The sequence below is a fragment of the Lissotriton vulgaris genome, chromosome 10 (assembly GCF_964263255.1).
Source record: "Lissotriton vulgaris chromosome 10, aLisVul1.2, whole genome shotgun sequence".
NCBI classification, from domain to species: Eukaryota; Metazoa; Chordata; class Amphibia; order Caudata; family Salamandridae; genus Lissotriton; species Lissotriton vulgaris.
Window position 1 is genome coordinate 600,351,889 of NC_141698.1, and position 16,415 is coordinate 600,368,303.

At 45.5% G+C, this 16,415-nt stretch overlaps 1 protein-coding gene across 1 annotated transcript in view; it reads right to left on the reverse strand.

The window, feature by feature from the left end:
* The window catches only part of LOC147688567 (multidrug resistance-associated protein 1-like), a 900,980-nt gene that overhangs the window by 558,532 nt on the left and 326,033 nt on the right, over positions 1 to 16,415 (reverse strand). Inside the window, exon 9 of the mRNA XM_086941435.1 lies at positions 12,946 to 13,123. Coding sequence (XP_086797561.1) covers positions 12,946 to 13,123 — 178 coding nt within the window. The remainder of the gene's footprint in view (positions 1 to 12,945; positions 13,124 to 16,415) is intronic.

Sequence of the window (16,415 nt, forward strand, 5' to 3'; positions counted from 1 at the left end):
ACGTGTGTGGAGCTGTATCCCACTTTGACAGTGGATGAGCTCCCTTGGGATCTAAGGGAGACCGTGACACCAGAAGTGTGGGATTTCACTGGGGAAGAGATTGGACTAGTCAAGGGAGTGGACCCAGTGAAAATCATAGTAAAACCGAATGCTGAGTTTCCGAGAACACCCCAATATAAATTGACCCCAGAAACGATTGCAGGTATAAAACCCGTGATCGAGTCCATGATTAAGCAGGGAATACTGAAAGAAATCGTGGGTAGTCCGTGTAACTCCCCGATTATGGGTTTGCAGAAACCAAGTGGGAAATTCAGAATAGTGCAGGACCTTCGAAAAATCAATAACATAGTTGTCTCATGTTGTCCAGTGGTACCGAATCCATCAGTGATATTGTTTCAGATACCGTTCCAAGCCGAATGGTTCACAGTGATAGACCTTTGCCAGGCTTTCTTTTCGATCCCTTTGGACGAGGATAGCCACTTTCTTTTCGCTTTTAAGCTGGAAGGTCGCGTATTAACATGGTGTCGTATCCCACAGGGGTATACAGAGAGCCCATTGATTTTTAACCAGCTTTTGAAGAAAAATCTTGAAAGTCTAGTGCTGCCCCAGAATTCGGTTCTGGTCCAGTACATAGACGACCTACTTGTTGCGTCAGAAACTGAAGAAGCTTGTAAGGAGGAATCCATTGCTTTGCTAAATCACCTAGCTGCAAATGGGCACAAGGTGTCTCCGAGCAAATTGCAGTACTGCCTGACGGAAGTGCAGTATTTGGGGCACAGAATTGAAAAAGGAAAACGGAAGGTGTCACCAGACAGAATAGAGGCGATCATGAAAATGAACGCACCTAAAACACAGAGAGGTCAGGATGTTCCTAGGGATGGTGGGTTATTGCCGACAGTGGATAGCGAACTTTTCACTGAAAGCAAAACTCTTGCAAAAACTGACGCACAAGGAGGTGAGTGATCCGGTGCCATGGGACAAAGATTGTTTGATGGCGTTCCTGCATTTGAGAGAGGACCTGTGTCGTGCTCCTGCTCTGGGAATGCCAGATTACGACAAAACATTCTTGCTTTACTGTTGTGAAAGAGAGGGTTGTGCTTTGTCAGTCCTGGTCCAAATCCATGGGAATGCCCGTAGACCAGTCGCCTATTTTTCGGCTACCTTAGACCCAGTAGCCGCAGCGTTGCCCGGATGTCTCAAATCCGTTGCTGCAACGGGTGTCAGCATTGAGAGGTGCGAAAATATAGTAATGGGACACCAGTTAGAGGTGTATGTGCCACATTCTGTTGAACTGTTGATGACCAGGACCAAAACACAGCATCTGACCAATAGCAGGCTCACGCGCTATGAGCAAGTCATTCTTGCTGCAGAGAACGTGACCCTCAAGAGATGCTCTGTTTTGAACCCTGCTACATTGATGCCACTCCCAAGTGACATTGAGAACGATGTATGTACAGATCACGATTGCCTTGATGTGACTGAACTATGCACCAAACCGAGACCCGACATCGTGGATTAGCCACTAACTGACCCTGATGAAGTTTTCTTTGTTGATGGCTCATGTGTAAGAGACGATGTTGGTCAATTGAGAGCAGCTTATGCTGTTTGTACAATTACTGGAGTTGTGGAAGCCGCATGCCTGGAAGGAGTACACTCCGCTCAGGTAGCTGAAATTGTTGCATTGACGCGTGCCTGCCTGGCAAGCAACCAAATTTGAGTCACCATATACACCGATAGCCAATATGGTTTCGGGGTAGTTCATGATTACGGGCAATTGTGGTCTCAAAGGGGTTACATGACCTCTTCAGGTTCACCCATTCGAAATGGGGAGTTTGTACGCTTATTGTTGGAAGCCTTGCAATGTCCGGCAGCTATTGCCGTTGTGAAATGTACAGCTCATACCAGAAACACCGACTTTATGTCACAGGGCAATAGATATGCCGACGAAGTTGCACGTTATTGTGCCGAACAAGGGTACTCTTTCACGGAGGTGGAAGTGGGTGGAATAAATGTAAGGACTGAATTAGCTATGGTATTGGAAACCGTAGATACTTGGGACGAGTTAAAATGTATACAAGAGAATGCACCCGATTTTGAGAAAAGAACATGGGAAACTGCCGGATGTGTGATGGGCGAAACAAACTTTTGGGTTTCAGCAGATGGAAGGGCAGTGTTGCCAAATGAGTTGGTGAGCCCAATGGCAAGACAAATACATGGTCCAGTACACCTAGGGAGAGACGCTATGTTGAGGGTATTCAGGCAAACTTGGTACAACCCCAAGTTTAGAGTAGCAGCAGAAGCAGTGTGCCAGCGTTGTGTGACCTGTCAGCAGCTGAACATAGGAAAAAGAACACCAGTTGCATTGAGTCACATAGGGAGGTCTGGGGGTCCGTTCAATCGGATGCAACTGGACTTCATTGAAATGCCAAGATGCAACCGCCTTCGATACGTCCTGGTGGTTGTTTGCATATTTTCCCGATGGGTCAAGGCATACCCTACACGCAGGTGTGACACCCTCACAGTAGCCAAGTTATTGCTTAGGGAACTCATCCCGCGCTTCGGGGTACCGGCCTCTTTGGAATCAGATAGGGGAACACATTTTAACAGCGAACTTGTGAAGATGATTTGTGCAGCCTTGAACATAGACCAGAAATTGCATTGTAGCTATCGACCAGAAGCTTCTACTATTAGAGTTCCAGCACCTCTGGAAGAAACAGCTCCTCTCTCAGATGTAAGTCCAGGTGTGGACAGAGAAGCCATAGAGGGGGCCAGCCAAGCTGTAGAGGTGCCAGAAGAAGCTGGGAGCGTGTCTGACCAGGCCGAGGACGGTCAGTACAATAGTGAAACCGACGACGCTACAGAAGGAGGAAGTAGCTGGGAGTATGAATCAGACGCTGGCCAAGCTGAAAGTGAGCACGAGCAAAGCAGAAGGTCAAGGAGCAGGAGGGCAAGGCGTGGAGAGGCCAGCTGGCCGCAAAGGAGAAGGTCAAGTCTGAGGTCAACTCCAGAGAGACCCCTTGCTCCAATATCCGAAGACTCAGACCTGGACGAAGGCGCTCTGGGCTCTGAAGCAGCAGATCCAAGAAGGTCAACGAGAGTACGTGTGCCTAGCAGAAGATACGCCACTCCCGAGTGGACATACCTGGCGACAGATGTCTTGGGAACGAGCTACAGGGAGAATAAGGGCGGTGATAGTGACCAGCACTGAACCCATCATCACAGTAGAAGTACAGCTGTTGGTGCCTGGAGTCGAAACAGAAGGGTCACTAACGTTCAAAATCCCCAACCCTCCCTACCTAAGCAAGTTAAAGCACATGTTCTTCACCGAATTACAATTCCCCAACTTCGGAACAACGATAACAAGTCATGAAGAGCACATTCTTCGTTTGGAAATATTGAACTACGCTATCCAAGCCGCTGGTTCAAGCCTCATTGTAGATGCTTAAAGACTTTGTAAATAAACAAGAGTGAGAAGATAACCTAGCGCCTAGTGGAAGGAGAGAAAACTTAGGGACTTTTCCTTTAAGTTGACGGAGAAGGGCTAGGGTTGTCTGTGTTAAAGTTCAAAAAGACTTTGCAAAAAGAGATTGCCAGCTTCCGATTGTGTGGTTCTAAAGACTGAAGGATCAAGAGAGACTGAAAAGGGACTCAAAGAGAAAGAACTTTGTGTTGAATAGGAGAAAGGAATCATACTGTCTGAAGAACATGGAGGCCGGTAATCCGAACCGCAGAGCCAAATGTATAATAGGCACACTAATAGTGGGAGTGATATTTCTTATAGCTTTAGTAGTTACTGTATCCTATGTGATGGGACACGAGAGTGAGGCAAGGGTACCAGACGCAAAATCTGTAGTGACACCAAAACCCACTGCTGCTGGTAAGAAATGGGAAACCATACAGGAGAAAGCGTTATTAGCAGCAGAAACCCGTAGGTTACATATGGATGAGTCCCAGGGCGACTATAGGTCAAATGCTTATGCCAAACTGTTATATGAGTATGTAGATGCCATGGAGGTCAAGGACTGTTATGTGTGTATGCAACTGCCTGCGTCTGTGGATGAAGGCATTAGATATCATCACCTCCCACTGACTTATGGCATTACATGTAGCTTATTGCTTAGCATATTTTACGGACGAGATAGTTTTGAGTATTACTTTTTCTAATTATGATTCAGTGTTACCAGAAGTCCCAAATTACAAACAAATGAATAAATGGGACTACTATAAGAGTGAAGACAGATTGGCGAAGTTCTTCATTCCTTGGGATACTTTAGATACTTCACATGCCCGCAGAAATAACCTGACTTGCAAAGTGTCAGAAGTCGAGAAGAAGTTTATAGGGCAAGTGGATGATCGTTACAGAAGGCAAAAGATTCTGAAAAAATCAGGACAGTGGAAGACAGATTGGACCGAGGAGGAGAAAGCACACAAAAGGAAGGGTAGTAGTGGTCCAATAGCTTTGGATCGAACACAGAAAGGGAAGTTATGCCTTCACAGAAGCCAAACGTACTACGAAAATGTATTCGTAGGGGAGGTCAGTTGTGAACATGCTTTTAGATTAGAATATTACACAAAGGACTTTTTGAAAGGAATGCAAGTGATTCCAAATGTATATTTTGTATGTGGAAGAAATGCCTACGTGAGACTACCTGATAACTGGTACGGATCATGTTATTTGGCAATTGTCTTCCCCAAAATATACCATGCCCAAGACTTAGAGATCATAGAGGGCAAGGTCTCAACGAGAGGGAGAAGAGACCTAGGGGATGCGGAAATAGTTGGAGATGTATTTGGCGCTGCATTTCCTCTTTTAGGACTGATCCTCAATGATGTCAAAATTAGGAGACTGGCAACAGTCGTAGACAGATTGTCTGCCAGTACTGCTAGATCCTTAATGCTGGTGGAAGGAGAGATGCAGTCGATAAGGGCCATGGTGCTTCAGAACCGTCTTGCGTTAGACGTTCTGCTAGCCAAAGAGGGCGGAGTCTGTAAGGCTTTGAGGGTCCAGGAATGCTGCACTTACATTCCAGACAATTCAAAACCCCTTGAGAAAGTCATTATGAACATAACTAACATTCACAAAGAGATCGAAGACCTAACTAAAGTAAATGTTTGGGAAAAAGTGGGTCATGGAATGGGTGAAGTTGGAGGTTGGTTCGCCAACATAGGGAAGAGCTTTGTATGGTACATACTGAAACCTATCATCATAATAGTGATCTGTGTGATCACATTGTGGGGATTGGTGAGGTCGTACCAATGGTACAGATCAAATAGGTTGGAGAGATCCAGGAGAGAACAGGAACGGAGATTAGCTGCAATGCAGGACAATCAGTACAGGAGTCTGAGGGCTCTAGAAATGCTGAAACGAGGGGGGATTGCAACTAGTTCAGTTTAAATTTTGATGATGACCACGAGAGGTCATCAAAGGGGGGAACTGAGAGAGCGCAAACTGAACAAAATGCATGAGTGCACCATAAGTACAAGTCGGTCGCACAACCATAATAGAAGTGCTTGTAAGTGTTGAAAATACATTCACCTATACTTAGACTTGTGTAGTTAACATAGAAATTTTATATAGAAGTGGGACTGACGCAGAAATGTGTGGAAAATATTTAGTCTTATTAGACGTGATTAATCAGGATCCATGTTATGTAGCTGCTAACGGAGGAATGTCATGCTGCAAAGCATAGAAGGGAACAGGCCTCATGGCCAGGGCAGAGAGGATTGGAAATGTACACTTATACATTACATGGATTGCACTAATGTTATTTAGTAATTCTGTTTATTCGTTAGATTTATATTTCATAGAAGTGTTTCTCATAATCAAAGAATAAGGTGTTAACATGTTATTTTAATTCACGAAAGGATTTGAAGAGAATAAAACCTCTGCGAGAATGGCTGTAGGCCTGAAGAGATAAAAAGGTTTTTCTGATTTGCACGTGCTGGAACATGTCGAGTTGTGTCGAGAAATAAGTTGCAAACTTCTGTTAGAAGTCTATGAGAATTGGGATCCAAGTTGCGGATGTCTGTCTGCAGGTGCGAGGGGGGTTCCAATTAAAGTTTGATGAATAGAGCTCTGTTCGAGGAGACTGGTACAGACATGGAGGAGGATTCAGGAATGTTTCGGGGGTATCGGAGAGCTGGAGAAGAAGCCTGGGAAGCAAGGTCAACGCTAAACACGAGGCCCAAAGGAAGATCATCATGGAAAAAGCCAGAACCGACACCACGTGAGGGGCGTCTCTTGAGGGGCGTTTCAACTGTAATTGGGATTTTGTATTAGGGACAGCACCCCTGGGTGGAGTTAGAGCAGATGCCTGAGGACCTTTCAGAGAGCGGATGGGTAGGCAGAGAGGGGTCATGACTGGAGATCATAGGTTTTCACCTAAGACTAAGAGTGGGTGAACTTCTTAGGAAGTCATTCACAGCTGACACCTTTGATAGGTTGGGATTTTGTTTAGTAGGGATACCATCCAGTACAGAGTAGGGACAGCCTAACCTGATTCCTTCCTTCCTTTGTAAATGACGGATAGATTACAATTTGTGTCTATTCTTGCAACCCTAATGATTCTGGAATTAGTTTTGGTGATCTTCTTTGGTCGCCTAAGAGCTTTTAGAGAACATATGTTTGTATTAGTGCCCATATATCTTTTGAATCTCGTTTTGAGATGCCTGTATTTGCAGTTATCATTGACTCTATAATAAACCTTTGAAACTTAGAAGTAGTATGTGGTTTTTCAGAGTCGAGCCCATTATTAGTCAAACTGACCTGGTATTGGATGCGCTTTCTTTCCTCAATGACAGGCAATAAAGATTCAGTCGACCTGAACGGGGTTTAGATCTGGAGTGGTAAACTAGAGATAAAAAATCCCGCCCTCCCACTGGTGAGCTGACTGCTCAGCTCAGATCATAAATATTGTTCCTATTGACCAGAAATTGGACGAGCATTTTGCTAGTGGGAGTCAGTTGGCTATCTTGTTGGATCGCACCAGCTGTGAGGAACAAGGTTTTCACCACTCGACTGCTCAAGGACTTCATCAAACTATGTCTGCCTGCATCACCTGGGCTCCAGGAGAATACATGTCACCTGGAAAATCTATTAGTGAGTGTGTTACATCCCTGACCTCACCTGCAAAGCAGAAAAAGTTGTTGGTGCCTTCCAGTTGCCTTCAAGGAGCCTGCGAATCTATTTCGTTCTCCTACTCCCTTAATATTGTAATTGCTGTAGCTAGAAGGGGTTGCCCTGATTGCGTGACCATTGGCCACATCCAAATTCATTAAGCAGCTGTCAAGCTATTCAAGCTAAACCTCCTATTCTACTGTCTCCAGCTGTGTCTTGGCTGGAGAGATTGCTGGCTTGTCTCACCCCTGTGGACACCCCTAGCACCTTAAAATCTCTACTGTAAACAGAAGTTGTAAAAGCATAGACTGTTCAGGATATTTTGAGGCCTTTATGGATATGCCAGTGTATGGTCACTGGAACCATCTGTAGTGCCCCATCAGTAGCTCCTGGGCGAGAGGACCGCCATGCCATAGACTGAGCCGAGACACCAGGATCTTGACATTGTCCTCTTCACCCCTAAAACCACCACTTGAGTTTGCTAGACTTTGCTGTGCTCTACACACCCTTTATAGGGCTGTAGGATTCACAATTGAGAGGTTTTGTGACTGGTGCATTAAAAACATGTAAACTATTGATATACTAGCACAAACCGCAGCTGTGCAACCAAAAAGCTACAGTTTCATAGGAAGCGTTGCACCGTAACATGTGGCCACTAAAATGTATGTGGAGGGAGACTGAGATTGTGCATTGTGCTTCTGACTGCCAGAACTGTGCATGTGACCCCAAAATTAAACAAAAGTCTAGTGTTTTAGCATGGGCCCCGTAATACGATTTTTGGTCTGATTTGTTGCTATGAAGTAGCTAGAAAGTTTTGGTTTTTTGTTTATGCTTAATTTTGATATTGTACTCACTTTATGAGTATTCAAATATTTTCCTTTTTTTATAAAAGTAAAGTATTAACTGGGCATTCAGTTTTTAAGGGGTATTGTTGTGTTTTGTTTTGTTCTGAATGTCTAATCCGCATCACTGCCATGGGTATGCCTTCTCCTACTCTGCCTAACTACAGTTTATTTATTTAAGGCTCAAGTGCTTAAAGAGAGTACTTTGTAATTCACTTGTGTGCACAAATACACTGGGGTCTGACAGCCCCATTGGGAAACACTGCCAGTTGTTACAATTGAATCTCAGAAACTAATGTTTGTTGTTGGACCACATGAACCAGGTCTCATGGCTATGCAGATGAAGGACTCATGACACGTGCATGGAAAGATCATCAAATACATTTTGGATACTCATGCAGAAAAACGTTCGCTCTTGTATCTTGAAAAGTGCAATTCGCTCTTGTGTCTTGAAAAGTGCAATTAACTTTTTCTAAAGCCAAAAGCTTTTTGACAATTGTTTCTGGTGGCCAAAGCTCGTCTTAGAGATCTTAAACTTCCATACACTCTGCTGTATACGGCCCAGCTTTGGATGGTGTATTGGCCCCGCTCTCACTTTTTTGACTCGCCAGAAGAAGTTTTTCTGTGGACAGATGAGACTGTGAGGCTGCGTCCCCACACTGCCCAACAGGAATCGGACTCTTCGTCTAGCGAGGCAGCTCGGAAGTAGCCTAAACCGAAGCTTAAGGGTCACAGACGTTCCAGATCCAGACGTTGGTCTCCATCATGCAGGGAATGCTCCCGGGCCGGATTGGCCTCCCGGCAGACTACATCAGCCTCATAATTGGAGTGGGTGACCGCAGTCCTGTGTGACTTCGCCACTGTCGCTTTGATCGGAGAAGCCCGTGTGTGGGCGAGTTTCTTTGTTGGACCTTCCCCGACGGAGAGAGTGTCTGTTGACAATGGGCTGTAAGTTGGGGATCCATTGGTCAGGGTGCGCCAGGACACTCTGTTGGGGTCTGCAGGCCACACCAGCCGTGACAGATACTGCATTGTTGTTGAGGTATACGGTGGGGAGGATGTTGGGTTGTTATTTTTTTTGTCCCCGGAACACACTTCTCTACACTAACATTAGGCCTCCATGCACACACCAAATACCTTTCTCTGCACCAGCACTTGCTACCAAGGTCTTTCATGGCAGTCATGTTCGATAGTTCACGGGTGCCCTCCGGTATCCTTTGAATAGTAAGTTGGAATGTCAGGAGGGCTCTAGACAAAATCAAACATGGGGCCATACTTTAACAAGCTAAAAGGGCCCATGCCGACATACTCATGCTGCAAGAAACACACTTTATGGGATCAAGGCACTTTGCTTTCAGTGCTATGGTTATGTTCAGGTGTTTCACTCAGGGTTTGTGAGGGGGTCATGGGGGGTGGCAATCTTGATCCACCGTCGAGTTCCATACACACAAATAAAGACATGGGCGGACACTTATGAGCGGTATGTGTTCCTGCAGGGCATGGTCTGGGAAGAGCCTGTGGAGTTGGGCTGTGTCTATGCCCTCCATCCGCTCTCGTGGGGTTCAGTAGAGCGAATTATGACGTTATGGACAGATATACCGTGGTTTGGGGGGACTGGAATGACATGATGGATGTGACCAGAGATCTTTAGAGGCCCGGGGATGCATAGCTGTTCGCCAGCCCACAAAACTATACTCTCTGGCATTGAAGCATGACTGGGTGGACCTGTGACGCTGGTTACATGGGAATGCTCAGGAATACACGTATCTCTCGGTGATTCATGATTCCTACTCCCACCTTGATTACCTGTTTGTTTCCTGGGTGGCACCGGATATGATGGTCGAGGCTGATATTCTTCTGCAGGGTCTTTCTGATCACTCTCCAGTTGCCCTTACATTACAGGTGGGCCGGGGGAGACAGCCTTTCCGTTGGCGCCTCTCAGCTTTGAACCTCCAGAAGGAAGACTATAGGGAGCGTATAGAGAGTGCTATTGACCAATACCTGACACTCAATGTGGTATCGGTTTCGGGGGCCAAACCCAAGTGGGAGGCATTGAAGCCCACTATACGGGTTGTCGACATCTCTTTTTGCGCGGCAGCTCGCAGAGCGCGTAGGAAGGTACTGCAACAAGCGGAGGCTAATATTACGGACCTGGATCATTGCAGTAGGGATGACGGGGGTAATCAGGTCCGCTAACAATTGCTACTGGCACAACAGAATTATGCCGCTCGTCTATTGAATGAGGCCCGCCTTGCTTGGCTGGCAACACGCAGTAGGGTGTACCAGTGGGGAGATGAGTCTAGCAAAAGTGCTCCACTGGTTGTGTCAAGGGATGTTTCACTCCCAGGCCCTCCCCAGTATAGCAGGTCCGGACGGGGAGTTTATTACGGACTCCTCTGAAATTAGCTAAACCTACGCTACGTATTATGCGGGGTTATACGCCACCAGACAGCGTCTCCATGAAGATGTGATAGGCCGATTTCTGGATGATCTCCCGCCTTGGGCTTTGTCCGACTAGGTGAGTGCAGAGCTGGATCTCCCACTCACAGAGGAGGAGTTGGGTGCTGTCCTGGGGGACCATAATTCTGGGAAGGACTCAGGGCCGAACGGGTTTCCCTGTGAATTTATTAAGAAGTACTTTTTGCAGCTAGGGCCCCACTACCTCAGAGTGGTGGAGAAGGTCCGCGAGTGGGGCTGTCTTCCAAACGACTGGAGACACACAGAGGTAGTGGTGTGCCATAAATCTGTCCGACCCCCAGACCAACACGCTTCATATCGTCCTATTTACCTTCCGAACGTCAAAGCTAAAATCTTGGCCAAGGCGCTCGCCAACCGCCTTTGGTCCCACATCACTACCTTAATGCACCTAGATCTGGCCCGGTTTATGCCCCAGAGGGCGACCCAACATAATATTCGACGAGTACATGTTGCTGTTGCGACCATTACGGGGCTGGGTGAACCGGCGGCGCTATTACTGGCAGATATGGAAAGGGCGTTTGATTCCCTTTGGTGGGTGTACTTATTTGCGTTGTTACACAGGCTGAATTTTGTACCACACTTCTTGTCCTACCTAACCTTGCTCTACACTGACCTCACTGCATCAGTGCGTGTCGCCAGCTCTACCTCCTTCACCTTTTCCATTGGACGGGGTACCCGGCAGGGCTGCCCTCTGTCTCCATACCTGAGTGTGTGTTGATGCGCAGGTGACTAGCTTTGAATGTACGCACAGATTATTGGATCGTATCGTATCATATGCTGACAACGTTTTTATTTTTTCTTACCGATGTGCATAGGATGGGGCCGAGACTGCTCCCCATCATGCAGATCTTCAGGGAATCGTCGGGTCTCTACCTGAACCCGGCAAGTCCACCTTGTGGGGACACGTCGGGTCTAGGCTCCTGGGCTTCGTTGGTTCAAGTGGTTGCAGGGGGGATGAAGTATTTGGGAGTATTTCTATCCGACTTGCCTACCGTGTCTTGGAAAAGGAATTTGTTTTCAGTTTGGGAAGAAACTTAAGACTTGGTCCCATATGCCACTGTCCATCTATGGTAGATTGGCCATCTTCAAGATGATCTCGCTCCCCCGTTTACTATACCAACTGCAGAATCACCCCCACCCGATTTCACAAAGATGGTTTCGGCAGGTCAATGCTGCCTTGGGTCAGTTTTTATGGGCCTAGAAATTGGCGCGAGTTACCTTACGGACATGCTACCTCTCTATGTACTGTGGGAGCCTGGCGACCTCTGACATTTTATCATACTATATGGCCTCACACTTGCTTGTTTTGAATGAATGGTGGTATGGGGATAGGGACGACCCTTCCTATGCTGTGTGCTGTTGAGCAGTGATATATGGGGGATATCTCTCATCACACGATACTGTACTCTGCAGCGCTACACAATTCATTGCTGTCAGTGACGAAGGTCGTTTTCCAAATTTGGCGGCAGGCCCTACGGAGGATGGGGGGGGGGGGGTGGAGTAAACTGATGCGGGAGACCCCTCTATGGAACAATGGGCGTCTGCCACAATTAGCTACTCTGTCGGGGTTTCGTGGATGGGATAGCATTGGTATCTCTACCCTGGGGGATGTAATATGGGACCGGTCCTGAAGTCCTTTCAGGACCTACAAAAGGACTTTCACATGCAGGGAACACAATTCTATAAATAGCTTCGGTTCCGGCACGCCCTTTATCCTAGCCTGGAGGGCTTGGAGTCACTGCACTGAAGGCACCGGCACCACCCTCGGTGTCCGCATGGAAGAATGGTCTGGACTTTTGCATGGGCTTGCAGCTTCCCATTTTTACTGCAAGAGGGTGCCCGCATAAACATTTTAAAATTTGGACGAGATGGGCAGACTATTGAGGCTTGCAGCTGGAGCCGGTCTCTACAGCAGGGCCCTTCAATCCAGCTTAAGTTTTACTCTGTTGTGGTCTAGTGTGTATTCGTATGCTGCAATCACTTATGGTGGTCCATTTTCTATTGCTGTGCTGCTTTTGGGAGGTTGTTAGTATGACGGGGTGGTTGTTGGGTTAAGGTTTTCATATGGTCTCTTTCATCTGTATCGCTCTTCATTTTTCCTTGATCTCATTATGAAAATGTCAAAGTCATAATGCTATACGTTTATTATGCAGAAGTCTCTGGGTTACAGAGCTCTGCTCCATATGTGCTATTTGACGAATAAAATCTGTTTTTTTTTTAAAGCATACGCTTTTTGACAAATATATTTGAAAAATATCTTGTAAAATGCACCATTAAGTGTTAAGCATTCAACTAAATAAACAATTTGATTGCAAACTCGTCAATAACATCGGTCTGGATGCACTCTGTCTAAGCATCACGAATCAGTCAAGAATCCTTAAAAAGCAGTATTAGGTAGATATTTCTCTATTTTTTTTTTGATGAGTCACGCAGCGCCTCGTGTTCAAAGAGGGACTTATCTCAACCCATTTAGTCATCAGCAAATCATTTTCAAAATAATATTCTTACCTTTTTATAGACACTGCCAATCAGGGCTGATTTTATTCTCATGCCAGTGACACAGCATACGTAATCATGTTGATGTAAAAATAAAGACTGAGCGCAAGGGCAGATGAATAGCAGTGCTGCACAAAGATAGCCATGCCAATTCCGAGCAGTAGGGTCCTTCAAAATATCCAACAGCAACCTGGTAAGCACAGCAAAGAGTGGAAATTAATATTATCATGCATCAAATTAAAGACTGTTCTTCTCAAGCACATGGATGTCTAAATCTGCATAGATATTAGGGGTTGTTGTAGAATTTGGCCATCTGTAACGACTAAGAAGAATGGCATTGGGTTATTTTCATCCAAATTAGTGATGAAAACAGCCCTGATAGGAGTAAAGAAAATGTATGTGTAACTAAACATCAGGTAGAACTGTGGTCTGTATTGAACACTGTCAATCCTCACCTCATCACTATCTATTATGTGGATAGGTAATCGGCATATCTGATCGCTTTAATGATTTGGTTAATTTATATTTGAACAAGGTGTATTTTTTCCAATTACCACAACCTTTGCAAGGGTTACATGTTAGATGTGATTCTTCGGTGATGACATTCTAAGTATATCTGCTCTCTGAATCCAAACTGACCCTTGATGTAAATTGCGGACTATGTGGATACAGCCTGTTCTGGATGAGTGAGGCACACATGTGAAGAAGGATGAGGAGGCAGGTGATACTGCTCATAAAGTAAAGGTGCTTTAACCATCAGGATGGTTGCTGCCGCTTTGCAGCATTGTTTCCAGAAACCTTACTGACAGATGCATGGAGGGGTGTTTTTATTCTCTTACTGGCTGAATGATAACTGCCTTATCAATTACTGGCTTTACAAAATTAACATAGGTCAAGGGGTAGTGACTGAAAAGGGTGTCTCTGTCAAGGCTGATCTATTACAGTGATGGGAGCATAACTTGTCTTCAGTGTGTCAAAGAAGGTGTATTGTGACAAGGAGACAAGGGCCAAATTCCAAGGACGCTTTAGGGCTCAACCATGCATTGACATTACTATTGAAGAGGGTGTGATATAGGCGTGGGCGGAAAATCCGTTCCGCTCGCGGATTTTGCGGATTTTCGGGAAATCCGCAATCCGCGAGATTTGCGAATTTCCCGCAAAATCCGCAAATCCGCGAGCAGCGGATTTTGCTCGCACTGCTCGCACTGTTAGCGTGAGTTCGCGCCCCGCGAATAAGTGCGAAATTGCAGAAATACGATCTTGGCAAAACTGAAAGTAACTACTTACCAGGTTCAAAAGTTCAGGCACATCATTAGTAGCCATTTCCTGCAGTGCTTCCTGAGGGGCCCCTCCAGAGTTCAGTTGCCAGTTGAAACTATTATGTGACCCTGCTCTGAACCTCAGAATAGTTACACATATGCCACAAAGGTCCTGAATTACAGCTAAGGGAGACAAGCAGGAGCCAGGCTGGAAGTTAAAATCCATTAATCAGCCCCTAATTCATTATTGTCAGTTGGGGCAGGGCAGGTGTTGTAACTAATTTTGCAACAATGAAAGCACTTAGCAAGTGCAAAAGATCACTAATCAGGGCGCACTAAGGAAGCAGGTGCCAGCTAAAAAAATATTCTGTGACACATTAATCAGCCCCAAATTAATTCAGGTCACTTGAGGCAGGGAAGGTGTGCTTTGCTTTGCCGAAAATAATGTACACTGGACAACCAGAGGGTGTAGTGATGAAACAGAGGGTGGCATGGGTGGGCCAGAGGGTGGCATGAGTAGTCAGAGAGTGGCAGTGGTGACAGAGAGTGGCAGTGATGAAGAAGAGTGTCCCAAACAGGCTGGACACGTAGAAACAACAAGTTCGCAAAACTTGCGACCCGACAGGTAAGTTCGCAAATTGCGAAATTGTAAAAACCCTCGCGAACTGGCAGAAACACGGGCGAACACAAAAAAAAAAAAAATCCGCAAATTCGTGGGAATTCGCGGATTTTGCGGATTGCGAATCCGCAAATCCGCAAAATTCGCGGATTGCCAATCCGCAAAATCCGCTCATGCTTAGTGTGATATAACTTTCTTAGATGTAGCTTTATGGGAGTTCAGGGGGTTTGGGAGGTTATTAAGAGGAGAGGTGTAGGACCATTTGGGTGCATTGTGTTTAGTGGTAGAATTATACGAGCCATCATTAATCTCTGTCCTGGTATTATGTATTATCTCACTGAATAATCTATTGATGGCATTGCACTTGTTAGTGATGTCTTCTATAAGAAGGCATGTGTTGTAAATGCTAATCTTGATGACTTTGAAGGACTGTTGCTTCTTCTCTGTTTATGACTGTAGTATAGTAAACTTCTTTTGCTGTAATGATTAATCGCCTGATTATGGAGCACATTGTTTTCAAGTCAAGTAGCTTTGCCTGGATATGGTCTTGCCTACAAATTGGAGACCTTTTATCTGAAAGCTCATGAAAGTATCTTTGTTGAAAATTTATAATACTAGCAGCATGTTTTCCGTGGTCCAGAAGTGTCTATTTTGTTTTGGAGACCTATGTTAAGAACATCAGTTTAGGAGATGGCACCTGCGGTGAGATCCAGAGAGAGATAACAAGCTCTTGTCTTGATGCAGGCGTTAAAGGGGAAGTTATTGTAGAGTGGAATTGCTGCTTTGAAGGCGTTGGCTCACCCTGGTGATAAGGTCTGGTGTGATGGAAGCCAAAGGGGATGGTGGTTCGGTCACACCAGTCCATTTGTAGTGTTGAGTGGCAGCTAAGAATAGGTATGAAGTGAAGACAAGGTCACGGGTATTTCCTTGACTGTGGGTTGAAAATGAATTCTCTTGTTTGATGTCAGAGATGTTCAGAAGGCCAAGGAGTACCTCCTTCTTGGATCTGGTTCTAGCGTCTACAGGTAGGTTGATGTCTCAGAGGAAGATACAGTTGTGGTGATGAGGTCTGCAATCTCAAAATAGAAGCTCAAGAGGGGGCATGATTTCTGTTGATGAGAAGGAAAGAGCCCAAAAGTTTACAGATACCTGCATATTACAGGTAAGTAATTCTGGTCAACTGAGAGTGGATTGTTCCAGCAAGTAGTAAGGCCTTGTGAATTTGAGGACAACCAAAAGACCATCATCCTGTTTTGATGAAACAGTCAAGGTGTTAGGTGTTGTGGCTTGTTCACATGAGGATTCTGGGTACATGGATGGCTTGTTGAAAAACAGGTCTCCATCATAAGGATTACATCAAGTCTACGTATTAAGGCATTTACAGTGCGTGTAGCAATGTGGAGTTCATATAGATGAACATTAAGGGCCAGATTCACAAAGGAAACGTAAGACTTTTAGTCTAGGTTTAGACCAAAAGTCTAACTTTAGTACTTTTCGGTACTGACAAAGGTAAGTTACGAGTAGTATCTTTACGTACGCACTTGGGCGAAATCTCCACACTCTGGGTGGAGATTCACCCTGAGTATGGAGATTCCACCCTGAGT